This window comes from Rhinatrema bivittatum, chromosome 3 (assembly GCF_901001135.1).
Source record: "Rhinatrema bivittatum chromosome 3, aRhiBiv1.1, whole genome shotgun sequence".
Classification (NCBI taxonomy): Eukaryota; Metazoa; Chordata; class Amphibia; order Gymnophiona; family Rhinatrematidae; genus Rhinatrema; species Rhinatrema bivittatum.
Window position 1 is genome coordinate 428,213,031 of NC_042617.1, and position 27,647 is coordinate 428,240,677.

The window sequence follows — 27,647 nt, forward strand, 5'->3', positions numbered from 1 at the left end:
GGATTTACGCCTCCCGGAGGGAGACGTAAATCCCCGCGCGCCAGCGGGCCGCTAGCGTGCCGGGACGCAACCTGGGGGCGGGTCCGGAGGGCGTGGCCACGCCCCCGGGCCCGCCCCCAGAACGCTCCCGACACGCCCCGAAAACGCCGCGCGGTTCGGGCCCGCCCCCCTCAGGAAACCCCGGGACTTACGCGAGTCCCGGGGCTCTGCGCGCGCCGGTAGGCCTATGTAAAATAGGCTCACCGGCGCGCAGGGCCCTGCTCGCCTAAATCCGCCCGGATTTGGGCGGATTTAGGCGAGCAGGGCTCTTAAAATCCGCCCCTAAACGTGGAGGTGAGAAATATGCCAGTCCACCATAAGGAGGTATTCGGCATCCTAAAGATTTTAGAGGTCCCATCTGAGCGAAGACCAATCTTCATGCTAGCACTCCACCGAGGAAAGATAATAAAATCTTAGATGATTTCAGATGAAAGGTTTATCACAGCTCAATTATAACATATCTTACTGATCAACATCAGTTCTACTTGATACAGTACATGTACGTGTGTGTCCAATAGTTGAAGCCCTTTGTTTGTTCAAAGTCAGGCGAACAGATATCATCGCAGCCCCTTAAGACCTGGAGGAAGGTATGAGACATCTATTGAGGTCGGCATACGAAACATTTGAGATAACATCATAGACATCAGCGACCTCAATAGCGGCATGCCTCATAGTGAGGCTAAGGACGAGTACGGTAAGAGAAGATGTCCATGAAAAAATAGCAGACCTCCCCTATTTAGGAGACAACCTGTTTAGAGACGAGTTAAAAGGAGACCTTCACACAAATCAAGGAAGAAAATGTGGCGGTACAGTCCTTGATATTACCAACAGACCAGCCACTTACTTACAGGAGATATTACTCCCAATATAAAAAGCAATATTTTCTAAAGCGATGCTACAAGCAGTATGGGCAGTATCTCCCAAGCACATACTAACAGCTGCACCCACAACAATAACCACCTCCACAAAGAGGGCACCAACAGGAGAGAAGGCCTCAAAAACAGCAGCACTTGACTCCTAAGAACCAACAGGGTTTTTAGAGTCAGCCAGGCCACAGTTACCAATTCCAGTCAGGGGCAGAATTTCGGCACATTTCAGCATGGTCCAGGATAACATCAGACCGCTTGGTGTTAAACATCATCTGATTTGGATACCATCTACATTTCATAACTTTCCTGGATCTCCCTCACTTAGCCCCTCCTATTCGGGATCTTTCTCACATGACAGTTACAGCAGGAAAAAAGGAAACTGCTAGTGCAGAAAGCCATACAGCATGTTCCACCAGCACTCACACGCAAGGGATTCTATTCCCAATACTTCATCCCAAAACAGACAAGGGATCTTCACCCAATCTTAGACCTCTGCCCACTCAACAGGATGTTATGGAGGGAGAAATTCAAAATGGTAACTCAAGCGCCCTTAATACAACCGAACGATTGGATGTGCTCACTATCTCAAGGATGCTTATGCACACTTTTGAATGCATCCTTCATGCTAGCAGTACCTGTGCTTTCAGATAGGATGTGAGCACTACCAGTACAAAGTGCTCCCCCTTGGACTCTCATCTACCCTGAGAGTCTTTACCAAGTGCTTGGTGGTAGCTGTGGCCTGTCTTCACCACAAAAGGACTTCAGAATTTTCCATATCTTGACGACTGGCTAATAGTATCCCCAACAGTGGAAGCTTCACTGGGGGGGGGGGGGGGGGGGGGGGGGGGGGGGGAGGAGAAGAGATCTACAAACAATGATAAGCTGCCTGGAAGATCTCAGTTTTGTAATCAACAAAGAGAAGTCAGTCCTTCAACCAAATCATTCCATACAGTTCATTGGAGCAACCATAGACTCCTCTTCCATGACAGCATTTCTTCCCAGGGAAAGGCAGCAATGCTTGCAACAACTAGCTCTTTAACTAAGATATTGCAGCAGAATGAGGGTGCACAAGCTTCTCGTCCTGCTCGGTTATATGGCGGCAGCCATCCATGTGGTGTCACTAACCAGACTATGAATGAGAAGACTGCAGTGGGGCCTAAAGGTGCAATGTTCACAATGACATCAACCAATGTCTACCACAGTGACACTAATGAATCCAATAAGCAGGACTTGTGTTGGTGGCTACCAAAGATGTTAAAAGAGTGCACCCCTGAGACCATGCCCTCATCAACTGACTCTTACGACTGACGCCTCCACCCGAGGTAGGGAGCACACTTGCTACATTACCAATCTCAGGGACAATGGATAGCTCAAGAATCTAATTACCAAATCAACCTTTTAGAGATCAGATCGATTCGCAATGCACTAGTAGTATTCGAGCGTTTTCTAAGAGGGAAAACAGTGTTTATCCACATGGACAATCAGGGCACCATGTTTTACATAAACAAGCAAGGAGGCTCATGTTCCTTAACTCTTTGCAAAGAGGTGACCCTAATATGGGACTGGGTGACCAAATGTTCAATCACACTTCAAGCAACCTATTTACCAGGGATAGTGAATGTGCAAGCATACAAGTTAAGCAGAATATTTCACCCACATGAATGGGAACTAGACCAGGACGTGGCTGACGACATCTTCGTCCAGTGGGGTGACCCAGACAGAAATCTGTTTACAATGGAACACAACACAAAGCTGCAGAGGTTCTGCTCACTTCTGCCCAGCCCAAGAAGAGAATCACAAGATGAATTTCTCCTATCATGGTCCACAGGACTGCTGTATGGCTTTCCTCCAATTCTACTCATTGCTCCAAATGGTACAGAAATGATCGCAAGACAGGGCAGACATGATTCTCATAGAACCGGCTTGATCAAGACAACCATGGTATGCTTATCTCAATCAACTCTCAATTTGACAACCAAGACAGTTGGGAACTCACCCAAATCTGCTCACTCAGGAATACTGGGATGCTCCTCCATCCACTTCTCCAGTCCCTTTATCTAATGGCATAGAGATTGAGCGCCAGGTTTTAGCACCATTACTACTCTCAGAGCCTACACAGCAAGTGTTCCTTTCCTCTCAGAAACCTTCAACATGTCACAACTACGCATTTAAATGCAGACATTACACAGAATGGTGCAAAATACATTCAGTAAACCCTCTTGATGGTGCACCAGAACTGCTACTGGAAAATTTGTACCATCTATCTCATACCAGTCTTCAGGTGTCATCTGTAAGGGTCCAACTTAGCGCTGTTGCAGCCTATCATCATAAAATTGGCAAATCTCCCCATATCTACACATCCGTTGTTAGCCTGTTTCATGAAGGGCTTATTCTATCTGTGTCCTTCAGTGAGGAAGCCAGCAATCCCTTGGGACATCAACATAATGATTAGGGCTCTTATGGAAGGACTGTTTGAGACTATGAGAAATGCACCGCTAAAGTATTTCACATGGAAAGTTCTCTTCCTCGTGGAGGTTACCTCCACAAGAAGAGTCAGTGAACTTCAAGCCCTAATGGTTACCCCACTGTACCTTCAATTCTTTCATGACAAAGTGATACTCAGACCACATCCAAAGTTCTTACCAAAAATAGTTATGGCCTTTCACTTTAATGAGTCAGTCAATCTTCCTTCCAACTTTCTTTCCGAGACCAGATCAGAATGAGAGAGAAAAAGCATTAGACTGTAAAAGAGCTTTGGCTTATTACAAGGAAAGGACAAGGAGGTACAGATAAGATCAAAACCTGTTTGTCTCCTACAACCCCAATAAACCAGGGGTAGCAGTAACAAAGACAATGCTCTCTAACTGGTTAACAAGTTGCATTCAACACTATTACCGTACAACCTCCCTACCTCTCTCTGGAAAGGTTAAAGCTCATCAAGTACGATCCACAGCATTGTCCTTGGCACATTTGAAAAATGTGCCCATTGAGGACATTTGCACCACAACTTGGTCTCCAGGTCACATTTTCACATTTCACTATTGCCTGGACAAACTATCAAACTCAGCACTGCTCTACCTACTGCACTGTCAGAGAACAGTAGAACATACCTAGAGAGACTACCACAGATGTAGACAGGTTGCAATAAATAAATAAATAAATAAACCCAATCAAATAACAGTAAACAAATAAAGAACAGTATGCTACCCTGCAGGATAAACTAGCAACCCTTAGTTTGGAATTCTGCAAGAAAGCATGGCTAATGCAGCCTGCTTATCAATAGAAAAAAAGCAAGTTTGCGTACAGTAAACTGTGTTTTCCAGAGATAGCAGGATGGATTAGTCATACGTACCCACCCACCTCCCTGGCAGTCTCTAAGATAACTAGAATCTTTGACATCTGAGGAGACCCGGATGGGAGATTTGCGCGTGAACTGCTGCGCATGAGCAGAGCACCACAGTTCTGCTACTTGGAGAAGATTCTGAACTGCACCATCAGGATAACATCACCTAAGAAGGCACGGCTAATCCACCCTATCTATGGAAAACACAGTTTATGGTAAATAAACTTGCTTTTCTTCCCTGCCTGACTGTACTAAATAATTACAAATTGTAGTTTTCCCCTCCTTGTAGATGTTCTCAAGTAACATTTAGCCTTTCAGAGATTATGATGCCTACGTACTAACCAGCATTAAACGCGAGTTGCCTGCCAGTTTTAATGTCCATTTACTAAACTAATAAGCTGCAGAAAGATGCAGAATTACCTTGGCCACCTTAAAGAACCTTAAAATGGACCCTTTCGCTTTGGGCAGTTAGAGCAGGAAACTTCCCCTGTCCCGTTCCCCACCCCATTAAAATACAAGCCAATGCAGTCATTCCCCCACCTCCCCTTAGTTTACAAGGTCCTCCTGACCTCCAACCCAGGCAAGCTGACAAGCGCATCCAGGCCCACTTGCCACATCCTTGAGACCATACTCATCCCTCAAAGTCATTCAAACCTTCCCTGGCAGAGTTTCTCGTGCTGGCTGCAATGTCAAAAGTTAAATGGTGCCACCGACACTCAATGCCGCATAGGGAATAACAGTAATGCCAATCCCCATAAAAATAGCTTGCATTAAAGCACTTAGTACATGAGTATCTGCTAATGCCCATTGTTAGACAGTCCCTTCAAGGGGTTAGTAGAGTTCAGTCATCTTTTGCTTTGCGATTCTAACATAGAACTTCAATTGTTTGGCATGCAGACCATTTCATTGGACTTGAATCTGGTAAAATGTAATAATCAGAGACAATATACCATTTTCATACATGCCTCTCTTTCTTGTGTTACTTTTTCTTGTGTTTTCTCAGTTAAAAGGCAAGCAGGAGAGAGATGGTTGGGAGCAGAAAACAATTTCCTGTTTTCAAGCAATTATAACAGTGCCCTTTTTTTTTTTTTTTTTAACACTGAAGCAAATTTAAATCTGACTGTCCCCAGACAGGCAGAATTACTACAAATAATGTGATCTGCTCTGTGGTTCAATGAAAATTATTTGCAAAAGAGCAGTTTAGCTAGTTTATGTTATACAGAAAAATAAAGCAGTCTACTTGATACATCAGAAATGCTATGTTTTTCTCCCACCAGGAAAAAGTACATAATGGAAAGATTTTGGTATAGAACTAGAGTACAAAAATGCACATATTTTAAGTGGCAGAGAATATCTCAGACAGAGACAATCTGAGTCACCAACTGCCTCAAGACAATCTGTTTGCTAGATTTATGATTCATTAATTAACACTTCTTCTTGACTAAGTACGAAGACAACTTAATGTCACAAAACTATCCTGTCGGATCATTACGGCTCCCACCGTTGTCTGCAAAATGTGTTCCTGGAGCTTTGTGCAGAAAGCCAGCCTGTCATTATACATTCCCTAGAAAACCACTCCATCTGATTTACCACCTTTACTAATCTTTTCTTCGGATGGAGATGATATAATACGAAATTAAATTTAGCTTATCCGATAGTTATCACTGTTGCCTTTTCTAAATCTCATCAAAATACAATCTTCAAAATAAGGTAGGAACAAGCTACCGTATTGCAATACACCTGGAGAAATCTAACATCAAAAATCACTTATATCTCCAAAAAATATTTATCCAAGGAAACCACGCACTGAAGAAAGTCTGCTGTCATTTTCTTGACAGAAAGTGAGGTCTAGCAACCAGATTCGAACTCTGCCACCGAAAATGTCTTGAATATACTGAAATCGGTGCCAAAATACTTTCCCTTCCTGCCAGTTTTCTTTGCCTTATTTCTTTCAAATAAACAAAACGATCGCATTAACGCACGTTGCTTAAATCTTTCCCAGAAAACTGTTCAGTCGGGTCTAATTAACATGACAAGTTCCGCGACATACACGATTTATTTGAACGCCTATATTTAGTTTTGTAATCAGTGCAGCTCAGCGGTGAATGAGTGTAATGACAAACTCAGAGACACCCCCCTCCCCCCTTCCAATTGTGCAGGGCTTAGACTGCGACTCAGGACAGTGCGGGGCTCCGCCGTGTAAGGCGCGAGAGATGCAGCGCTGCTCCAAGCCCCCGGCTGCGCTATGCAAGAAAATGCGCTGCTACATAGCGCTCTGCCCGTGCATGCAGCGTAGCGCACTGCTTTGCTATCCCGCGCAGACAAGGGGGCTGCAGCGCGGGATAGCAGGGCGCTCTCCGGGGTGGGGTATCTGCTCATCTCCCTGTATTTATATGAGTTGGGGTGGGAGGCGGAGAGGAGGTTTTGTTAGGTGAATGATCAAGTGACAAGAGCGGGAGAGAGCTGCTGGAAGTCCGCGTGTGACTCATTCATTCATTCGCTTCCTCAGTCACTCACTCCTCAGCGCTCCTTTTTATTCCACCTTCTCTTCACTGTTTTTCTCAATCCAGCTTTTCTTCAACAAATAGCCCTTTTCTCCTTCACCCAAGTCTCTTTGCCTTCCCCTCTGCTTTACCCCTCTTTCAGATGCGGGTGTTCTTAACGATCACTTTTTTTTCACTCTCTCCCCTAAAAGACCGCCGGAAGGGCCACGCAGCCACCCGGATCACCCTTCCACCCTCGCCCTACCACCAGCCGTCAGAAACAAGATTTACAGCCGGCGCACGAAAGCAGGTTGTAGCCAGAAGCGCATTTCCGAGCCAGTGTCGTTATGTATATCCCCCTTCACCCACCAAAACGCCATTCCAGCAGTCAGTCCGGGGGCTTCGGGGCGATGGGCCATTTCATACAAAAGAAATCTAGTTGGATTTGACTTGGCCAACAGGAGAAGGTGATTTATATCAGCTTGTTTTATACTGTTTCTGGGCTTTAAATAGCTCACCTTTCCACAAGCAAAAAACGCAGAAAGCTTTGACTGTATCCATCACATCCTTGAAACGCTCGGGCACATGGCAGGAAAAATATTTCCGAACACAACAGCTCCTCTCAGTTTTACAGGCTTGTTTTATTTCTCTTTTCAACTTGTGTGTCTGTCCTTTTCAGGATTGAAATCCATAATTCTAGTTATCTGATTTTTGGGTTATGCATGATTTAATTCCATTGAGTCTTACCTATAGAACCCAACATCTATATTTTTACGTGGGCTGATTTCTCTACTTTCTTCGGTGTCTTACACATTTCCCTTAGCTTTTATTTCATTGCTTATATATGTTTACACATGTTTTTGCTTGTATCGAAATACGACGAACCATATATTCACACCTGACCTCTGCACAGATCATCAAGCTTTTCTCACCTTCGGACATTAACTCCTGCCGGTGCAGAGAACGCAGCAAAGCGACAGATGCTGAAAGACCAGCATTTACCTCAATGGGCTTCTTAACGGGGTCAGCAGAACCAGAGATCTCCATAGGCGCTCGTTTAGAATAATCTGATCGTACTCCAACCCCCCCTCCCCCCCCCCCAAAAAAAAAAAACCCTACTGCCATGCAATGCAAACAAATTTCCCATCCCTGAGGACTTCCATACAGCACTAACAGACCCTTCCCCTTTGCGCTCTTATGTGGGATCGGGTGCAGTACATTAGAGCTTGGCGGTGCAGTTCCCTTACCTTTTTCAGCGCTGACATTCTAATGCATTATTAATTTAGCAGGTCCCGGTTGACATGATAGGGTCGGCAGGTCAAGATAGGAATAGCTGATAAATGGAAAGTAGGAGAGGATGGGGTTGACTGTTATAACACCGCTTAAACATTTGATATTCCCGTCAGGGTTTTACATGCTCCTCTATCAGAAGCCCTGCTATATGCAATTGCACTCACATACTCTCCGATTAGTCTCGCTTTCTCCCACCGCATGCGCTCACTGGCGGGCAGAATTGAGCATGTGCAGTCTGAAGCATCCCTTGCAGGACGCCATGGAGGTGAGGTCAGGGCTACGTCAAATTTTCGCCGGTCCTTAATCGCGCTCAGGTTGGGGCGGTGCGCGATTGCTGATCGACGGGCCGGGTCAAGACCTGATTGGATACATTCCCCCCAGCCTGCCTGCAAGCGTTGGCTGCTGTAGGGAAGGTGGGCGGGGCGAGGCGAGGGCTGTGGGTGGGTGTTCGCTGCCTGGAGTCTAGGCAACAGTGCCGGGGCCTTGGCGTGGAGAATGTCGGCGGAGCGCGAGGGAGGTAAGCGTGTGGCGGTCTGGTAATGGTAGTTAGGTCAGTGGTGTTTTGGAGGGGGTGAATAAACGCCGGCTGACGGTGAATAAACTGTGCTTAGTTTTCGGGGAATAGATGAAAGCGCGCGTGTGTGTGGGCAGGTTGCTGTGGTGGTCAGCGCCGCTACCGGGGCGGGTTCCTTAGTTCCGGGCCGCTCTGTGTAGTTGGGCTAACGGGGATGGCTTGAAGTCGTTCCCAGCTCCTGCCCTCGTCAGCGCCAAAAATATCTGTTTGGGTTGGGTTGTTTTTTTTTAGGATATGTGCATATCTGCTATTTGGGAACCAGGTTATTTGTTTGTTTACACTAGAAGTAAAGGTCGACCCGCAGGTTGCAGATCACGACGGTAGTGTCTAGTTTTCCAGAGTTATGTTCCCTTCGTCCCGTTAATGCAAACTGTTACCTTAATATGCATGCAAAAATCTATTATACGTTACAGATTGTATTACAGTGGCGGTACGATGCTTTTTGTTTTCAAAGCTGTGTAAAGTTTTTGAAAACTTGGGGGTGACGATATGTTTGCAGAAGGGCTAGAAACTGAGGAAGTGACAGTTATCCCTCAGAGCACGAAATAGGCTAAAGGGTTTTCACCACTGTCTGTGAGAAAAATTAGTACGTTTGTCAGATGCCAGAGCCATTTAAAAAAAATACCGTCCTACATTTGTTTGTTTGTTTTGACCTTAATGTCTGCTACCCAAGTGTAGTAACAGAGAACTGCACCACTTTGTTTATATTGAAATTCAAATCTGGGCGTGGCCCAAACTGAGAATTAGAATAATTGGAGTGTCATCGAACTGCAGATAGAGGATATCAGCAGGCTGGAGGAAACTGAAGAATTCATTTGTACAGAGATTATGCCCATTTATTGCTTCTGGAAATAACACATAGTATCCAGATCCATCTCACATTTTATTGGGAAGATGAAGAGGAGTTAGTTACCTGTCAGAAATAAGTGGATTTCCACTTATTTCTGTCACTTAGTTTAAAAGGTATTTTTGGTGTTTTAGCCTGGTGTTGTACTGGGTGAGGCTAGAAGAAACTGAGTAAGAACGATGACAGATAAGACTACAAAGTTTAACTTTTGCTGCGGGCATTACTACACTTCTGAAAAAAAAATCTAAACTTTGGTCTTTAAGTACTAAGATTGTTTTATTGTAGTCCAAAGTTAGAAAAACAATATTTGGATAAAGACTTTACGTTTATATGCCTTGTAACAAAATGAGCAGGAAAGTTTAAATTAGCTTGTTCAGAATTTTTTGGTAATTTTTGATTATTAATTGAAAACTATATCTGTACTATATTTTTATGTTAAAATCTAAAATTCATTATAATTGATTTATTTCCCTCAGGGTCTGTTTGGTGTACTGGACTTTATTATATTGTTAGAATATTATAAAAATTAAATTTCATAAGTGTGTAATACAGAATCCATTTTATGCAATATCCATTTTTCTTAACATCTGTTAGGATATATTTTAATCTAATAAAACTTTTTGTATTTTTTCATATTAATTGAACTCTGTAAACTTCATTCAATGTGTGATAGCATGATGCATTTAAGTTACTGTGAAGATTTTTTTTAATCTGATATTTTTCTTACTGTAATTCATCCATTTAGACTTGTGTGTGTATATATAACTTTTTGAATTGTAGCTGTTGTGTGTGGTGTTTATTGTTTTTTAAACTCTGGAAGTAGCACATTAAGCAAAGCATTCCAAGCTTAATCCAAGTGGAAAATAGGTTCAACAAGGTATCTAGCATTTATTTTTCTAGATAGAATGGTGGAATGCTCACACTGATATTCCCTGTACATACCAGGATCAGTCCAGACAGTGGGTTATGTCCCCCGTCCAGCAGATGGAGTCAGAGCAAACTTTGGAGGGTACTGGCATATAAGCTGGTGCACCCTCCCCAGATCCTCAGTATCTCTCTGACTCCAGCAGATGTGAGTAGGGGAACCCGGTGCTTCCCCTGTCAGGTGGATCTTTTCCACATACTCTTCTTTCTTTTTCCTCAGGTTGGATCAAGCAGGTCCTAGGTTAGTTAAAAAAAAAAAAGGAAAAAGTGAGATCAATCTATGATCTTTAGCTTGGCTCCTCTGAGCCCTTGTTGCTTGCCAGCAGGACTGTTTTGTTTTGTTCTCAGTCTTCTTTCCTCCTTTCTTGCCCAGGGGTAAGTCTTCTCTTCTGGCTGTTTATTTCATATCTCGGCAGGTTTTCTTCTCACTCTGAAGCAGGGGGTGGATGCTGGTGGTGCCAGCCCCTCACCCCCCTCCTCGCCGCGGTTTAGTCCCCCCCCCCCCCCTCGGCCCCGCAACGCCACATTCCCCGGGGCCGACGTGGCAGGGAGGTAGCATTCCCCTGCGGCTCTCTGTGGGGGGACTCCAGAGTTGAGCGAGGGTGTGCCGCGCCCGCTCCTCCCGCGGCGTTTCCTGGCTCCAGTTTTTTCCCCGCACACTTGACCACCCCCCCCCCAGGCCCGCGTTATGCAGCGTTCCCGATGCTCCTCCTGCGGCGGCCCGGGGTCGGGAGGATCGCGGGAGAGGCTCTGCAGCAGGTGTCTCCCTGATGGGGAGACCAGCCCCACGCCCCAGTCAACTTCCCCGCCGCACCCCTCGGAGTGCCGCGGACCTCGGGGGACAGCCCCGCCCCCTTCTTTGGCGGGAGCAGCGGCCATCTTGGAGCTGGAAGGCAGCGTTTGCTCGGACACAGAAGGAGCGCAGGAGGATTTCTTGCTCCCGTCGCCACCGATCTGGGATCCGGGCCCTCCACTTTCCTTATCAGAGCCACCCAGGGACCCCCTCTCGCGCGCGCCCCCTCCCCGATTTCCCCCGCGTTTTCGGCCGACTTTGTGGTGCTCATGCATAAGGCCAACTTGCAGAGCATGCAGCACCTGGGGGGGTCCAGCCTCGGATCCTCCGCCTGCCAAGGTCCCTCGGCTGGCGGGAGCAACGGTCCCAGTCCCTGGGGACCGCGGCCCCAGGGTACACTGGTCTCTTCCCCTGGGGGGGGGGGGCACCATTGCCGGACCCGGGGGGAGACCCGGCATCATTGGCGGATGATGATATGCTCCTGGCTGCTCATCTGGAATGCGACGATCCACGTGTCCTCATCCCGCATGTCCTTCAGGAATTGGACCTCGATCCTCCCGTCGAACAGCCAGGTCCTCCGGCTCCCACCGTCGCCTCTTCCAGCAAAAAGGGGGACCCGGTCTTGGCGGGCCTGCATCCCCTGGCTCGGACCTTTCCAATCCATGATTCCTTTCTGCAGCTCCTGGTGAGAGAGTGGGACACCCCAGAGGCTTCCCTCCAGGTCGGCAGGGCTATGGACATGCTCTGTCTGCTCCCAGGAGACTTTCTGGATCTCCTCAAGGTTCCCAAGATTGACTCGGCGGTCTCAGCGGTCATGAAGCGAACTACGATCCCGGTCACGGGGGGCACGGCCCTCTGTGACCTCCAGGACAGGAAGTTGGAAGTCTGCCTCAAGAAGGTCTTTGAGGTCTCGGCGCTGGGAGTCCGCGCAGCCATCTGCGGCTCTGTCACCCAGAGGGCTGCCTCCGGTGGGTGCAGCAGATTCTCACCTCTCAGCAATTGCCACCGGACGAGGCGGCTCAAGCGGATCGGCTGGAAGCCGTCATGGCTTACGGGGCTGACGCCCTCCACGACCTGCTGCGCGTCCTAGAAAGGACCATGGTATCGGCGGTCTCCACCAGACGCCTCCTATGGCTCCGCAACTGGCGGCAGACGCCTCTTCCAAATCAAGTCTGGGCGCCCTACCCTTCAAGGGCAAGTTTCTATTCGGTGAAGATCTGGACCAGATCATCAAATCCCTGGGAGAAAATGCAGTACACCGGCTGCCCGAGGATCGCCAGCGATCTTATCGTCCGTCCTCGTCCTCCAGGAATCGTTCCCGCACCCAACGTCGATATAGGGGTTCCCGGCAACAGGGACCCAGGACACCCTCTTCCAGGTCGCAGTCGTGGACCCGGCCTTTTCGTGGCCGCAGATCGCCTAGGGACGCCTCGACACAGGGAGCCTCTGGCAAGCCTCCCCAATGATGCCAGGCCAGCCCACTCCTCGCTACCGCGGATCGGGGGTCGCATCTCTCTTTTTTACGAGGAGTGGGTCAACATCACCACGGACCAGTGGGTCCTGGACATCCTAAGGCACGGCTACGCATTGGAGTTTCTACACCTCCCAAGAGACAGGTTCATCTTCTCTCCCTGCGGTTCAAGTCCCAAGCGCCTGGGGGTGCGGCAACTCTAGACAGACTTCTGGACCTCTGAGCCATATCACCCATCCCCTCCGGAGAGGTGGGCTCGGGACACTATTCAATTTACTTCGTGGTACCCAAGAAGGACGGCACGTTCCGCCCCATCCGAGATCTCAAGGAAGTAAACAAGGTGCTCTGGATATCCCACTTTCGCATGGAGACCCTCCGCTCAGTCATTGCGGCGGTTCATCAGGGGGAGTTCCTCGCCTCTCTGGATCTGACAGAGGCCTATCTGCACATTCCGATCCTAGTGGCTCATTGGAGGTTCCTTCGCTTCAAGATTTTGGGCCAACACTTTCAATTCCACGCCTTGCCTTTCGGCCTGGCGACCGCCCCCAGAACTTTCACCAAGGTCATGGTGGTAGTGGCGGCCGCGTTAAGGCGAGAGGGGATCCTTGTCCATCCTTACCTGGACGACTGGCTCATCCGGGCGAAGACCCTCTCACAGGGGCAGGCGGCAGTCGACAGAGTGATTCGTCTCCTTCAGTCTCTCGGCTGGGTGGTAAATTTCAGCAAGAGCAGCCTCCGACCAGCCCAGTGCCTGGACTTCCTGGGAGCCCGCTTCGATACAGCTCAGGGCAAAGTCTTCCCACGTCCAGACAAAGCCCAAGCCCTTCGGGAGCAGATCCTTCATTTTGCGTCTCTTCCGGAAACCATGGCCTGGGATTATCTCCAGATCCTGGGCTCCATGGCCTTTGCAATAGACTTGGTACCGTGGGCGTTCTCGCACCTGAGGCCTCTGCAGGCGGCACTGCTCTCGCGGTGGAAACCCGCGTCACGGGATTACCAGGTGGTTCTCCCTCTCCCCCCGACCGCCAGGAACAGCTTGCGGTGGTGGCTAAACCCACAGAACCTGGCGCAAGGCTGCTTTCTGGAGACACCGGATTGGGTGGTGGTCACAACCAATGCCAGTCTGACCGGCTGGGAAGCAGTTTGTCAACAGAGTTCGGCCCAGTGACAGTGGACAAAGGAACAAGCAACCTGGCCGATCAATCGCTTGGAGACCAGAGCTGTGTGTCTGGCACTCGTCCATTTCCTCCCCCTGCTAAGAAACCGGGCGGAACGAATCCTATCGGACAATGCAGCCAAGGTGGCCTACATCAACCGTCAGGGCGGCACCAGAAGTCGGCAGGTGGCAATCGAAGCCGCCCGCCTGATGGCTTGGGCGGAGCGCTTCCTCGAACTTCTAGCTGCCTCGCATATCACCGGGGTGGACAACATCCAAGCGGACTACTTGAGCCGGCAGACGCTGGACCCCGGAGAATGGGCCCTCTCAGACGAGGCGATGCTACTCATCACCTGACACTGGGGGATGCCCTCGATGGATCTCATGGCAACGCTCTCCAACGCCAAGGCCCCTCTGTTCTTCAGCCGAAGGAGGGAACACAGTGCAGAAGGGGTGGACGCCCTGGTGCTCCCCTGGCCATCCTGGCTCCTTCTCTATGTCTTTCCCCCTTGGCCTCTGGTGGGCAAGGTTCTAAGGAGAATAGAGACCCATCACGGGACAGTCATCCTTGTGGCTCTGGAGTGGCCGCGTCGCCCGTGGTTTGCAGACCTGCTCAACATCGTGGTGGACGGTCCCCTATGACTCTCCCATCTGCCTCGGCTCCTTCGTCAGGGGCCGGTATTTTCCGACCAGGCAGAACACTTCTGTCTTGCGGCCTGGATTTTGAAAGGCGGAGACTCCTGCGCAAGGGCTACGTTGTCCCAGTTGTAGACACCCTCCTCAAGGTGCGTAAGACCTCAACGTCTGTCGCTTATGTGCGGGTCTGGAAGGTTTTCGAGGTCTGGTGCTCTGAACACGGTTCTTATGCGGCCACAGCTCCGGTTCATCAGATCCTGGCTTTTCTACAGGACGGCCTCGAGAAGGGGCTCGCCTACAATTCCCTGCGGGTGCAGGTCTCCGCTCTGGCCTCGTTAGCTCGCACCGCAGGACGTTCGGACCTCTCGTCTCATCCGGACATTACGAGGTTTCTCAAGTGGGTTAAACACTTGCAGCCCCCCTCCTGGAATCTCAACCTGGTCCTTCGGGTTCTCTCGGGGTCCCCCTTCGAACCTCTGTGCCAGGCCTCTCTCAAGGACGTCACCCTCAAAGCGGTCTTCTTGGTGGCCATAGGCTCGGCGGGTCGCATCTCTGAGCTCCAGGCTCTCTCCTGCAGGGAGCCCTTTCTGCGTTTCACTGACTCGGGGGTCTCCTTACGGACAGTGCCTTCGTTTCTACCCAAGGTAGTCTCAGCGTTCCACTTGAACCAGATGGTGGAGCTCCCGTCCTTCCCGGCGGATGCCCCCAGGTCTCTTCGCCATCTGGAAGTAAAGCGCATCCTACTCCATTACCTGGAAGTGACCAACGAATTCCGGGTATCCGACCATCTCTTCGTCCTCTGGTCCGGGAACAGAAAAGGCCATCCAGCTTCAAAGACCACGATAGCGAGATGGCTCAAGGAAGCAGTGGTATCAGCGTATATCAGCGCCGATCGGGATCCCCCGGCAGGTGTCAAGGCTCATTCCCTACGTGCCCAGGCCGCGTCCTGGGCGGAATCTCAGTACGTTTCTTCTCAGGAAATTTGTCGGGCAGCGACTTGGAAATCCCTGCACACGTTCTCCAGACATTATCGGCTTCACTTGCCGGTCTCTGATTCAGGTTCTTTTGGTGACAGGGTAATCCGAGCAGGGTTCTCAGGGGCCCACCCGGTTTAGGGAAGCTTTGGTACATCCCACCGTCTGGACTGATCCTGGTACGTACAGGGAAAAGAAAATTATTCCTTACCTGCTCATTTTCGTTCCTGTAATACTAAGGATCAGTCCAGACGCCCACCCTGGTCTTGTTGGGACTTAGGGGTACCTCTGCTCGTGTGGTCTTTCCTGTCCGACTGTCCAGTCTGTTGGGGTGGGTTGGCTTTGTCCGCCCCCTGTTCGTATTGTCTTTCTTTACCTATCGCTGTTCGATAGTTCTCTTTGCAAGTTACACTGTTAGATTTCTGCAGTAAGTTTTTTGATTATGCTTGACCCATCCATCTCAATCTTGACAGTTCTGTTGTCTTGGCTTTGATATTCTCGATACTGAGGATCTGGGGAGGATGCACCAGCTTATATGCCAGCACCCTCCAAAGTTTGCTCTGACTCCATCTGCTGGACAGGGGACATAACCCACCGTCTGGACTGATCCTTAGTACTACAGGAACGAAAATTAGCAGGTAAGGAATAATTTTCTTATCTCTAATTTGCAGGTGCAGTAGTAGCACTAGCAGCAAGGTAAAAGAACAAACTGTTCTAATGCCATGCAAAATTTGTTATTAAAGTGGTAATTGGACATATTGACAATACCACTGGGAGTCTGCTATGTGAAAAGATACACAAGTCTCCAAGCAGTGGGAACTTGCTCTGCTGCAAGCCCTCACAAAATCAATGTCTGCACACCTACAAGGAGCCATATATCAGGTGGAGAAAGCCTCAAAGTGTAAATTCAAAGATCTTTTATTAGCAGTTAAAATCGCAGATTATCCGTTCAAATGCTTCAAGAGAGCATGTGGGGGAACTGCCTCTGTCATTCTCATAAAATGTATTTGAAGGGGAGAGGCCTCATGAGGGAGCATTTTATGAGAAAAGACTGCAGGTAAGGAAAATCCTGTAACTTTTTAAGACGGACCAGAGAATTTTTATTTTATATATCTTTTTTGGAAGCTGACCTGTGCAGCTCATTAGGTTTTTCCTTAGAAAACAAAGTTTGTATTACATCTTTTTGAAAATAGATCTCAAAATATTGTTTCATCCATCTAGGTTTATACACCTGCCTGACTGGTCTGCTGTTGTAATTTAACTGAATAGTCACTCTTGAAGAAAATAAACCCTTATACAGCAATACAGCTTTATTCTTTTTCAGAGTGAGAGTGGCAACAGAGTAGTAAGCATCTCTGTCTCTACCTCATCATTTCAAGATGGGCTTGATGAGTCAAGCCCATAAATTGTTTTGCTGCTGCTACATGCAACATAAATGCACCTAGCACCACTATTGAGCATCTTTCTTTAAAAGGCCGTGAGGCTTACTACTAATATGAACATTGTTTTTCTAGTCTAGTCAGATTCAAGTGTACTCGCTTTGTTGTGCACTGTGTTCTATCTAGAGCTCCCTTAAGCTCTGCACCCAGTAAAGGACTTACATTATGTAATAAGCAGGACTAGTTCTAGGAGCAACTCAATGCATATAGCTAGTCATATGGGTGAATCTCAAGTCCATTTTACAAGTGATTGTCAAAGTACAATGGCAGAATGGTGTCTATATATCAACCAGATGTTCATGAAGTACTAATTGTGAAGTGTGATTACATCTGGCCTCCTTTGATAATTTAGTCTCTTTTAGCAGATTATTAATTTACATGATTCCTGCTGCCATGTTCAGATAGTCTTACTCAGAGGAAAAAGAAATATCTAAAGCATATTTTAACAATAAAAAGATGTTAGTGTTATATTTGTTTTATGGCTGTGGTCTGCACATGTGTGGGTAGATGGTATTTAGCTTGCAGCGCTATGTTCTGTCCATCAAGGAAAAAAGTGTTGGAGAACCTTGGGAGATGGTGATGATGCTGATGTATGGGTAAGCGCTGCAACAGCTGTGGTGCTGCAGATTAACCAACACCACATGGCTGGTGGGGAGGTCATGCCCCGCCATGAGACAAGATACCAGCAGCAAAAAGGAGCAGTGGAAGGCTGCCTAGGTAGGCCTAACATCAAATCAAGGAAACAGTTGCAGTGTGGGGCCTGAGGTTGTGCCAACACCCCCTCACCAGTGTGGCTCACTGAGAGGCTAGGTCCCACCAGCTGGAAACAGAGCAGCAATGCTGACACCACCACAGGTTGTACAGGCAGCAGCCCTGGGGATAGTTGAAACAGTTGTGGTGATTGGGGGAGCGGGGCATGGATAAAAACAGCTGTGGGGTCTGCATAGAGTACAAGAGTGAAGAGATTGAATGAGAGTTGGGGCTCATTGTACACATGAGGAGGTCATTTAGTCCTGTCATTTCTGATGGGCCCTTTCTATTAGTATTTAGAGATGCTTTTGAAATAGAATGATATCAGGAGAGTTTTACATGTAGTGTTGAATTAGAATTTTTTTTATGGAAAGCAGTTTTTAGGTCTTGATTTTTAAATTTATGTATTTGTACCGCCATCACATTTTATGAATGATTTTTTTTTATTTTCTTGTAAACCGTTGATTCTATTTTATATAGACCGGTATATAAATAAAAATAGATAGTAATTATAAAATGATATGAGACATTTTTTATAATCAGAGGTTGATGTTTGGCAGGTATTTGCTGAGAATAATTGTTAGAACCACAGAGCAGTAGATTACCAAACATAGAAACTTTTATTAAAAAAAAAAAACTCCTCCTGCTGCTGCTATTCCTGCCCTCCTGTTGCTCCCGCCCATCAAATGACATCACTGCCTCCGGTTCAGTGCCAATAAACACTGTCCCTGCCGAGGTGACTGGTTCACCATCCCTTAGCTTGTCCCTTTGCTTAGTCCTGTTGCATAGCTTGGAGGTAATTTTGCTTTTTCATGTAGATAAGCAGCTGAATTAGCTATGCTGTCTGGGACGTCCCTCCCGTCCTGTAGGTGGCGGAGCTCTCAAAGTAAAGTCTTAAGTCTTGTTGTAGTGTGTGCCTGCTTGGCACCTCCCCCTCCCCTGTGAAGAGTCTCCTCAGTCTGTTTTTTTTTCCCGTGAGCCTAACAGCCGCGGAGCTCTCGATCTCCTCAAGTGATTTCCTCATAGGAAAAATTTAATTCTTAAAAAGTGTTAAAAAACAGCCTGGTGAAGAAGTTAGGACTAACTACCTGAAGAATTTCATTGAATTCTCACAGAAATGCCTCAACCAGGGTTTAAATTCTGCGACTGCGGAAAGATCATGTCTATTGCAGACAGACGTGTTTCTTGTTATTTGTGCTTGGGGCCCCAGCACAACCAATCAATCTGTGCAGCCTGCGGACAAAGAGCCGCTAAGATTGAAAGTTTGAGAAGGGCTGCGTCGGGGTCCTATGTCCCTTTCAGACGAGTCCACAAAATCCTGTCCGGCCCCTCGTGCATCGAAGGAATCGGGTCAATCATGAGCGGCTTCGGACAGAGCATTCCTTCCCAAGCCAAGAGCTATAGCTCTCAGAATAGTTCAAACGCTAAGATGTTTAACCACAGCTCCGGCTTGTCAAGTGTTGAAACTTCTTGGGCACATAGCCGCAACAATCTGTGGTCCCCCACACACGACTACACATGAGGCGCCTTCAGTGGGGACTAAAAGCTCAATGGAATCAGTTCTCCGACCGTCTCTCTGCCCGCCTCCCATTATGAACAGCATGAAGCGAGATATAGACTGGTGGCTATCGGAAACACCCTTTACAGTAGGAGCTCCCCCGTCCACTGATGCACCAAATCATACCACGGATGCCTCCACAAAGGGATGGGGTGCTCACCTTCAAACTCAAGGCCTCTGGTCTACCTGAGAGAGTATGCATCAGATAAATCTCTTGGAACTCAGAGCAATTCGGAACGCTCTGCGAGCTTTCCAAACCAATCTCAGGGGAAAGATAGTCCTGATCCACACAGACAACCAAGTAGCAATGTTCTATATAAATAAAGAAGGAGGGTCTGGTTCTTGGATTCTATGCAAGGAAGTGGTATCCATCCTAGAATGGGCAACCGACAATTCCATTACACTTCAAGCCACATACCTCTCAGGCATAGACAACAACAGGGCGGACAATCTAAGCAGAATTTTTCATCCCTACGAATGGGAACTAACAGAAAGTAGCCCTTCAACTCTTCCGAACCTGGGGATAGCCTCGTATCGATCTTTTCACCACAGAGCACAATCGCAAACTTCCAGCATTCTGCTCTCTGTTCCATCTCCACATCGAATAACACAAGATGCATTTCTCATAAGCTGGTCGGAGAGTCTACTATACACCTTTCCACCAATACCTCTAATCTCACGCACAGTACAGAAATGCTTAAGAGATTCGGTAGATCTCATTCTCATAGCTCCAGCCTGGCCAAGACAACCATGGTATGCATACCTCCTCTGCCTCCTCAGTGGAGGCTCCAATTCCACTAGGAAACAACCCTCGCCTCCTAACTGAGGACAAGGGCTTTCTTCTGCACCCACGCCTCTCCTCTCTAAACCTCACAGCGTGGAGATTGAAAGGACATTATTTCAAAATCTAAACCGCTCTCCTCATCTCGAAGACATCCTGACTTCCTCTAGGAAGCCTTCCACCAGATTGAACTACAAAAGAAAATGGCTGACCTATGCAGCTTGGTGCTCAACACTTAGTTGCTGGGCATGTGAATGGATCTATGCTAACTTGCTAACTTATCTCCACAGTCTTTACCAAAGAGGGCTGGCGACAGCTTCACTCAGCGTGCACCTCGGCGCTATCTCAGCTTATCATTCCTTACACAATGATGTACCGATCTCTTCTCATCCGCTTATCTCTAGATTTATGAAAGGTGTATTGCATCTACGCCCGCCAATACGGAAACCACCTATACCGTGGGATTTGAACCTTGTTCTCAAACAACTCATGCTACCACCCTTTGAACCACTAGAAACCTATCACCCCAGATACCTAGCGTGGAAGGTATTTTTTCTGGTAGCACTCACCTCGGCTAGAAGGATCAGTGAACTCCAGGCTCTAGTCCACTACTCACCCTACCTGGTTTTCCACCATGACAAAGTGGTTCTGCGTCCACATCCTACTTTCCTTCCAAAAGTGGTTTCAGCTTTCCACCTCAATCAGTGCATAACACTACCAACCTTTCACCCTCGACCTCATACAGATTAGGCCCAACGGAGATCCATACATTAGATTGCAAGCGAGCGCTGGCATACTATAAAAAAACGTATGGCCTTTGATTCCAGACCTTCTCAACTCTTCCTCTCCTTCAATCCGAACGCACCAGGCTTACTGGTATCAAAAAGAACTTTGTCATCCTGGATCACAAATTGCATCCAATTCTGCTACCAGCGACATTCAGAACAGCTTACAACTTCGCCAAAACCTCATTAAGTCAGAGCGGTAGCGACCTCCATTGCCCATCTACGTGATGTACCCATATGGGACATTTGCAAAGTGGCAACTTGGTCATCACTTCATACATTTACTACTCATTATTGTTTGTACAAGCTTGCTTCAACAGAAGCGTCCGTGGGCAACAGATTTTAACAGCGGGCACTTCCTGAATGTTTTCATGTCACCGAGGACTATCTGCAACTTGAGCACACAAATAATAAGATACTTAACAATATTACAGCTCAAGTTGCTAGCTGGGGGCTCCCAGACAGCATGGCTAATTCAGCTTCTTATCTACGTGAAAAGAGCAAGTTTGCTTACCATAAATGGTGTTTTCCGTAGATAGCAGATGAATTAGCCATGCTGACCCTCCCGCCTGCCCGGACAGTCTTGCACTATCTATTTGCTTTATCACGGACTGAGGAGACTCTTCACAGGGGAGGGGGAGGTGCCAAGCAGGCACACACTACATTAAGACTTAAGACTTTACTTTGAGAGTTCCGCCACCTACAGGACGGGATGGACATCCCAGACAGCATGGCTAATTCATCTGCTATCTACGGAAAACACCGTTTACACGATCAGGCTTCTTCCAAGTTCCTTACCCTCCTACCTGACCTTTCTCTCTTTTCCCCTCTCCACGCCGACCCCTAAATCTAGCTTAGCTAGCCCCAGTTTTATTTGATACTTACTGCTCCTTGGGAGCAGAAGTAAACTCAGCGCCCTGGCCAGCTGCTGGTGTGAGCTTCCCCAGGACAGTGGCTAATGGTGCTGTCCCGGCCCGCCCTTTTTTCAGGGCTTGGCACTTCTGTGCATAACAGATTACGTGCGTGGCCGAACCTGTCCTAAAATACACAGCGAGCACGAGGCCCGCCCACGTGCGTAATCCCCAGTTTTTATGCACGTGGCCCTTTTAAAATTGGGCTGTTATTGTATCTACCTTGGAATGTCTCCCGAATATTATCCCAGTTCTTCACATTTCCATTCTTGTGCCGATGGGTATGGGTAGATATAGCCTAAATTATATGTGGCACAAGAGAAGGGAGGCACGACCTCCTGTTTTGTTTGTCCCCTTCATGATTGACATTTGTCCTTTTATTAGGCAGTCGAGCAGTACTCAATTGCTGTCATCAGTACTCAGTCTGATTTAAAAAGAAAAAAAAAGTGATATTCTTGACCAGCAGCTGGACTACTTCTGCATAAGTGAAAGCTGGTATTCATCCGCTGATACTGTTTTATTACAACAATTATGTCCCCCTCGCTACACTTATCTTCATAAGCCTAGAGAAAATAAAAAGGATGGGGGTGTTATACTGATATTTAAGGTTATTTTTAATATCAACATTCTCTGAGAATCTAATTGCAAAAGCCTGGTCATCAAGCAACTTCTGGGTTCTCTGCCTAACTTATTGCCTGCCCCCTAGGCCCTCGAAGAACCAATCTTAATTTGAATGTTAAGTTTATCTCTGCTTTGATCATACTCAAGGACTTTATATTCACAAGGGGAATACCCCCAGATTACGTGTTGAGGAGTTATTTTTTTCTTTGAGCTCACTTGATTTATGCAAGGTTGTTACTACCCTTACCCATTGAGTTAACCACATACTAGATCTAATATAGGTCTCTGAGTCTTGGGTCTCTGGTAGGTGTGTTGCAGGTTCCTCCATTGGTCCTGTACCGTGGTTTGTTTGATTGTTTTATGCTTTTTCTCACTGCACGTCAATCAGATGCTGCGTTTACTGCCTGGATAGTTAACCACTAAGCAGATTCAATGGCAGGAAGGTTGACAAAAAAAGGATTTTGAGCCAGAATGGGCCCTGTTATCTTTTCATGTTGACACTGACCATGATAATGTTAATTGTTTGTTTGAACTCTTTTAACAGTGCACTGACCACAGTTCTTGATGAAGTTGCTCCTTTTAGACATATTAAATCTGTTCTTCCTTGACATCGCATTCCCTGGTTTTCCCTCTATCTTATAAAGCAGAAGAGAGCCATGCAAAATGCTGAGCATCACTGGTGTTCTCACACACAGTTTTCTGTCGAGACATACTATAACTCAGTACTAGCTCAATATTGTGTGCTATTTTATGCGTGCAAGCACATGCTCTACACTTCATGACTGCAGTCCTCTCTAAATCGCCCCTGTGAACTTTGGGATGGTTAATCTTTCTCAATCGACCAGTAATCCTGCCAATAAAAAAGTGTATCATTGGTGGATCTTTTGCCTCATGCTGCCTGGACAGATCTGCCCTGTTGAAGCCTGCCAGACCGACTGTCCTGTGCACGTATAGACAGTCTGCCTGAGGCACCATGAATTTCTGTTAGTCTCAATTTGAGCATGTTTGCAGCACTGAGGTAAATACATTTCTCAAATCCTTAAGGTCTTCCCATTGTTCTTTGGACCACTGTTCTGTTGGTATTCTGCTTGGCTCTCAAACCATTTTCTTGAGCCTGATCACCAGTATATTGAATTTTGTCTTTGATCCAAGATGTTCCAGATTTATGTAAACAAGCTGTATTGATGCCTGTCTTAAAGAAGGTTACATTGCCTGCCATGTCTGTTAATATGTATAGACCTATTTCCAACCTTCCCATCCTTGCCAAACTCCATGAGTAAGTGGTCTTGTCTCAGTTTACTGAGTTTAGATAGGACAACAATCTGCTACATACAAACCAATGTAGCTTTCGGGCTAATTACAGCTAATCAAAATATTTCTGCTCTCATTATCTGATTTTATTGCAATTTGATCAAAGCAATTCACTAATTTTGGTTTTCCTCGATTTCTCAGCCACATTTGGTTGTGTGAACCATTCCATCTTAGGTCAACTGCAGTCATTTGATGTTAGTAATGTAGTTCTCCTGGTTCACTCTTACTTGATTCAGCATTGTTTTCATGTTAAGTCTGGCCAGTGTAACTTCTAAAACATGGAAATCTTTGAGAGGAGTCCCTCAGGGCTCAGCCTTCTCTTCCATGTTGCTCAACTTTTGTATTTGGTGTCATGTTCTATTGTTTTTTATGTGGATGAGTTCAAAATCTGTAGTGATATACAACTAGTCTTCCTAGTTTTGGACTCTACATCCGCCGTGTATAAGATTTTAGTGACCTGTATTTCTGCTGTTAGACCATTTTGCTTGAGCCAACAGTTAACTCTAAATCTTACTACTTGAGTAGTTTACTCTTTTCTCCCCCAACTGACTTAACAGATATCATTGTGGAGGGTTCACCCCTTGCTTTTGTTACTGCTGTTTGGGACCTGAACATCCTATTGGACTCCACATTTTTGTTTTAAGACCCAATTCAAGAGCTATCCTTCATTCAGCTTTCTTTAAGCTTGGAGTCCTTTGCCCACTAAAATACCTCCTGCCTATATCTGATTTCAGAATTGTAGCTCAGGTTCTCATTTTGATTACTGTGGACTATTGTTCCTTGTATTGTGGTAACCCAGAATACATGATTGGGGCATTCCAGCTACTAAAAAATGCTGCGGCGCATTTTTAATTGTTTCACATTCTATAAGAGAGCATATCTCCCCCGTGCTCCAGCAACTTCACTGGCTTCCTTTCAAGTACAGGATTCACTTTAAGTTAATTACTTAGGCTGGACCATCCGCTTGGTGGGCTTTTAAAAACCAGTCCTCCCCAAAGATCCATAAGACCTGCTGATAAAAGGCTGCTAACTTTCCCCATTGTTAAAACCTGTCATTTGCAACCCATTCCTGCTGGCTTTTCCCATTACCAGTCTGACCCTATAGAATGCTCTGCCTTTTATCTTTGAACTTTATTATCAATCATTTAGGAAACAGTTCAAAGCTCACTATTTCCATTTGGCTTTCTCTTGAATTTTTTGCCTTAATGCTGTGCATAATATTCTTTATGGCTGTGTTTTATTTATTAAGTTGAAGATGTTTTTTTGTATGTTGTGTTGCACTATCTTGCTATTGTAAGCCACCTAGCAGTTTTTCTGATATGGACAGTCTAAAAAACCTTTACGTATCATCAACTGTATGCTTTACGTACAGTAAAGTACGTAAAGCATACAGTTTCCAGGAAGGGTAGGTCTGGACAATCCCTCTACCATTTTTTTCTATTTTTATTCAATATTCAACTATTTTAATTATTTAAAATGTTTTTCACTATATCTGCAGAACACTCAAGGTGAGATAAAACACAGATGAACAGCAGTCCTATTCATAAACTATATGTAATAAAGGAAAGAAAATATCACATATTTAGCAGTGGAAAGAAAATGACTCAGTAACTATGATTTGAAGATCCAGTCCATTAAAAGAAGGGAAAAATGATCCAAGGGAGGATGAAAGCAAGAAAGAATAATAATAATAATAATAAAAAAGCTCACCACAGTTCATAAGAACACAAATGCCATACTGGATCAGACCAAGGGTCCATCAAGCCCAGCATCCTGTGTCCAATCCAAATTACAAGTACTTGGTAAGTACCCAAAAATTAAATTGATCCCAATCTACTATTGCTTATTAATTATTTATGGGCTTCTCCTCTAGAAACGTATCCGAACCTTTTTTAAACCCAGTTATACTAACTGCCGTAACTGCATTCTCTGGCAATGAATTTCAGAGCTTAAGTATGCTCTGTGAGAATTTTTGCTGATTTTTTTTTTTGTTTTGTTTTAAATGAGCTACTTGCTAACTTCATGGCATGCCCCCCTATTCTTCCTTTATCTGAGAGAGTAAATAACAGATTTATATTAACCTGTTCAAGTCCTTTCATGATTTTGTAGACCTCTATCAGATCCCTCTCAGCCATCTCTCTTCTGAACAGTCCTAATCTCTTTAGCCTTTCTTCATAAAGGAGCCGTTTCATGCCCCTTATTTTGGTCGCCTTTCTCTGCATTAGTGAAACACATTATAGATCTCTGTGAGGCAGTGCCCCTAGTGTTCCCTTATTTATCTTTGCAGGACCAAGCTAGACGCCTGGTCCATCTTTAAATCCACTAAAGAGAGTATGCTCTGTAGGCAGGATTCTGCGGGGCAGGTGGAGCTCAGAGGGCATAACCAGAGACTGGGGAATAAGAGCTGGAATCCAGGTGAGGGTGACCAGGCTCAGGTCTCCAGGAGGAAGGCAGCTCCTGTAATGTAACACTGTCCAGCTGAACTGGGAGTACTGAGGGAAGCACTACTGAACTGTAAGTCAAGAGTACACCATTCTGAAGGGAAGACAGTCCACTGTTATGTATGTGTGAAACTTTAATGAAGATATACTGTGTTAAGAAATGCTGGAGTGAGACTAGTTTGTCTCCAGGCCTGCGGGAATTGCTGCTCATTCCCACAGTCTCCATATTAAGTTGCCTATTTATTTCACACACAACTAAGGTCTAGAAAGTTCATCCTTGGAGAGTCCAGGGGCTTGTCAAGTTTTAATTGTCTTAAGTAAATTTGCTCACTCAGTCTTCAGTAATGTTATACACTTGCAGGGAAACATTAGAAAAAATAAACTCAATAAACAGTTTGCTGATTATAACTTTTTTTTTTTTTAATTGTGAGACACTGTGAGTGGTCTTCGGCTGGCATGAAAACAGACTCAGGCTGGACTCTGGCTGTTCTCTCATAAACCTTTATTAATGACAAGAAAACAAAACACAAGCAGCTCTGCTTACCTTAGCAGGTCTCAAAACAAAACAAAATGTAATTTACAGTTCAGCAGAACTGGTCTTTCTTAGGCTTTCTTCTCATCCCTAGGGCCGCCTGGCTATTTATTTTCTCCATAGGGAACTGCCCCTGGACCAGCATTCCCTGTTGCTATATGGCTTAAGGTGGACCAGGCCAGATATCTGGAGCCTGTCTGTGGTTTTCTGCTGTATATCCCTTCACAATTATATTACTGTTTAATTATTGTTTAGTACAAATTGCTTGTAACTCAATTCAGGATTTAATGATGGAGTGAGAAATCAGCTTTTAAATACATCAAATGAATCAAAACAAGTCTGCTAGTCCAGGTACATTTTGACAGAGATCATTTCTGTCTGTTTAAAAAAAAAAAAAAAAAAGGCAGTTCCTATTTTTAAATCGGGCACAATAACTCAGATTTCTATCCCTGTCAAAAATAAAAGCAGGCACTAAAGTTCTAGCTTTCATCTCCATTTGCAAATATTTCAGACTATCAGATGAAACTAATGCATCATCATTAGTTTATTTATATTCCACCTTAGGGCCCAAACCAGATCACAACAGAATATAAACAAATAATATCAAGTTAAAATTAGTTTATTTATTTTTGTTTGTAAGCTTTTATATACTGAGGTTTAGCTAAAGGCCTTCATTCCGGTTTACAGGTATAACAACATATTACAAGCGAAACACAACTGGTATAACAACAGATATGGACAGGTTATAACATCGGATACAAATTGGTTATATATAACAGCTTTTATATAGCAACAGATTGGGTATATCATCAGTTACAATGAGATTATACGTAATCGTAGGAGGTGACGTTATTGTATGAATGATTAGCCAATCCCGTCTTTGTAGGCTTGTCTGAAGAGCCAGGTTTTGAGTGATTTTTTTTAAATATTTTAGTGTTGTTTTGTGATCTTAGGAGTTCCAGAAGTGAGGTCCTGCTATTGAAAAGGCTCTGTTTCTTACGGTAGTGAGTTTGGCGGTTGAGACTGATGGTATGTCTAGTTGTACTTTGTTGATCTCGTATTGCCTTGGGAGTTGTATCTTTGTATAATGGTGTTTATGCATGTGCTTTCACTGTT

The 27,647-nt window shown here is 45.9% G+C and overlaps 1 protein-coding gene and 1 long non-coding RNA gene across 2 annotated transcripts in view; one reads left to right on the forward strand and one right to left on the reverse strand.

Annotated features, from left to right (window-relative positions):
* The window catches only part of LOC115088811, a 76,044-nt gene extending 67,766 nt beyond the window's left edge, over window positions 1-8,278 (reverse strand). The window contains exons 1-2 of the long non-coding RNA XR_003855901.1: window positions 8,192-8,278; window positions 7,982-8,067 (exon numbers count right to left, since the gene is read on the reverse strand). This is a non-coding gene — a long non-coding RNA (uncharacterized LOC115088811). The remainder of the gene's footprint in view (window positions 1-7,981; window positions 8,068-8,191) is intronic.
* Window positions 8,279-8,441: 163 nt separating this feature from the next.
* ERICH1 (glutamate rich 1) overlaps window positions 8,442-27,647 on the forward strand; it is a 222,911-nt gene continuing 203,705 nt past the window's right edge. Inside the window, exon 1 of the mRNA XM_029595766.1 lies at window positions 8,442-8,544. Within this exon, the coding sequence (XP_029451626.1) occupies window positions 8,523-8,544 (22 nt within the window). The 5' untranslated portion in view covers window positions 8,442-8,522. The remainder of the gene's footprint in view (window positions 8,545-27,647) is intronic.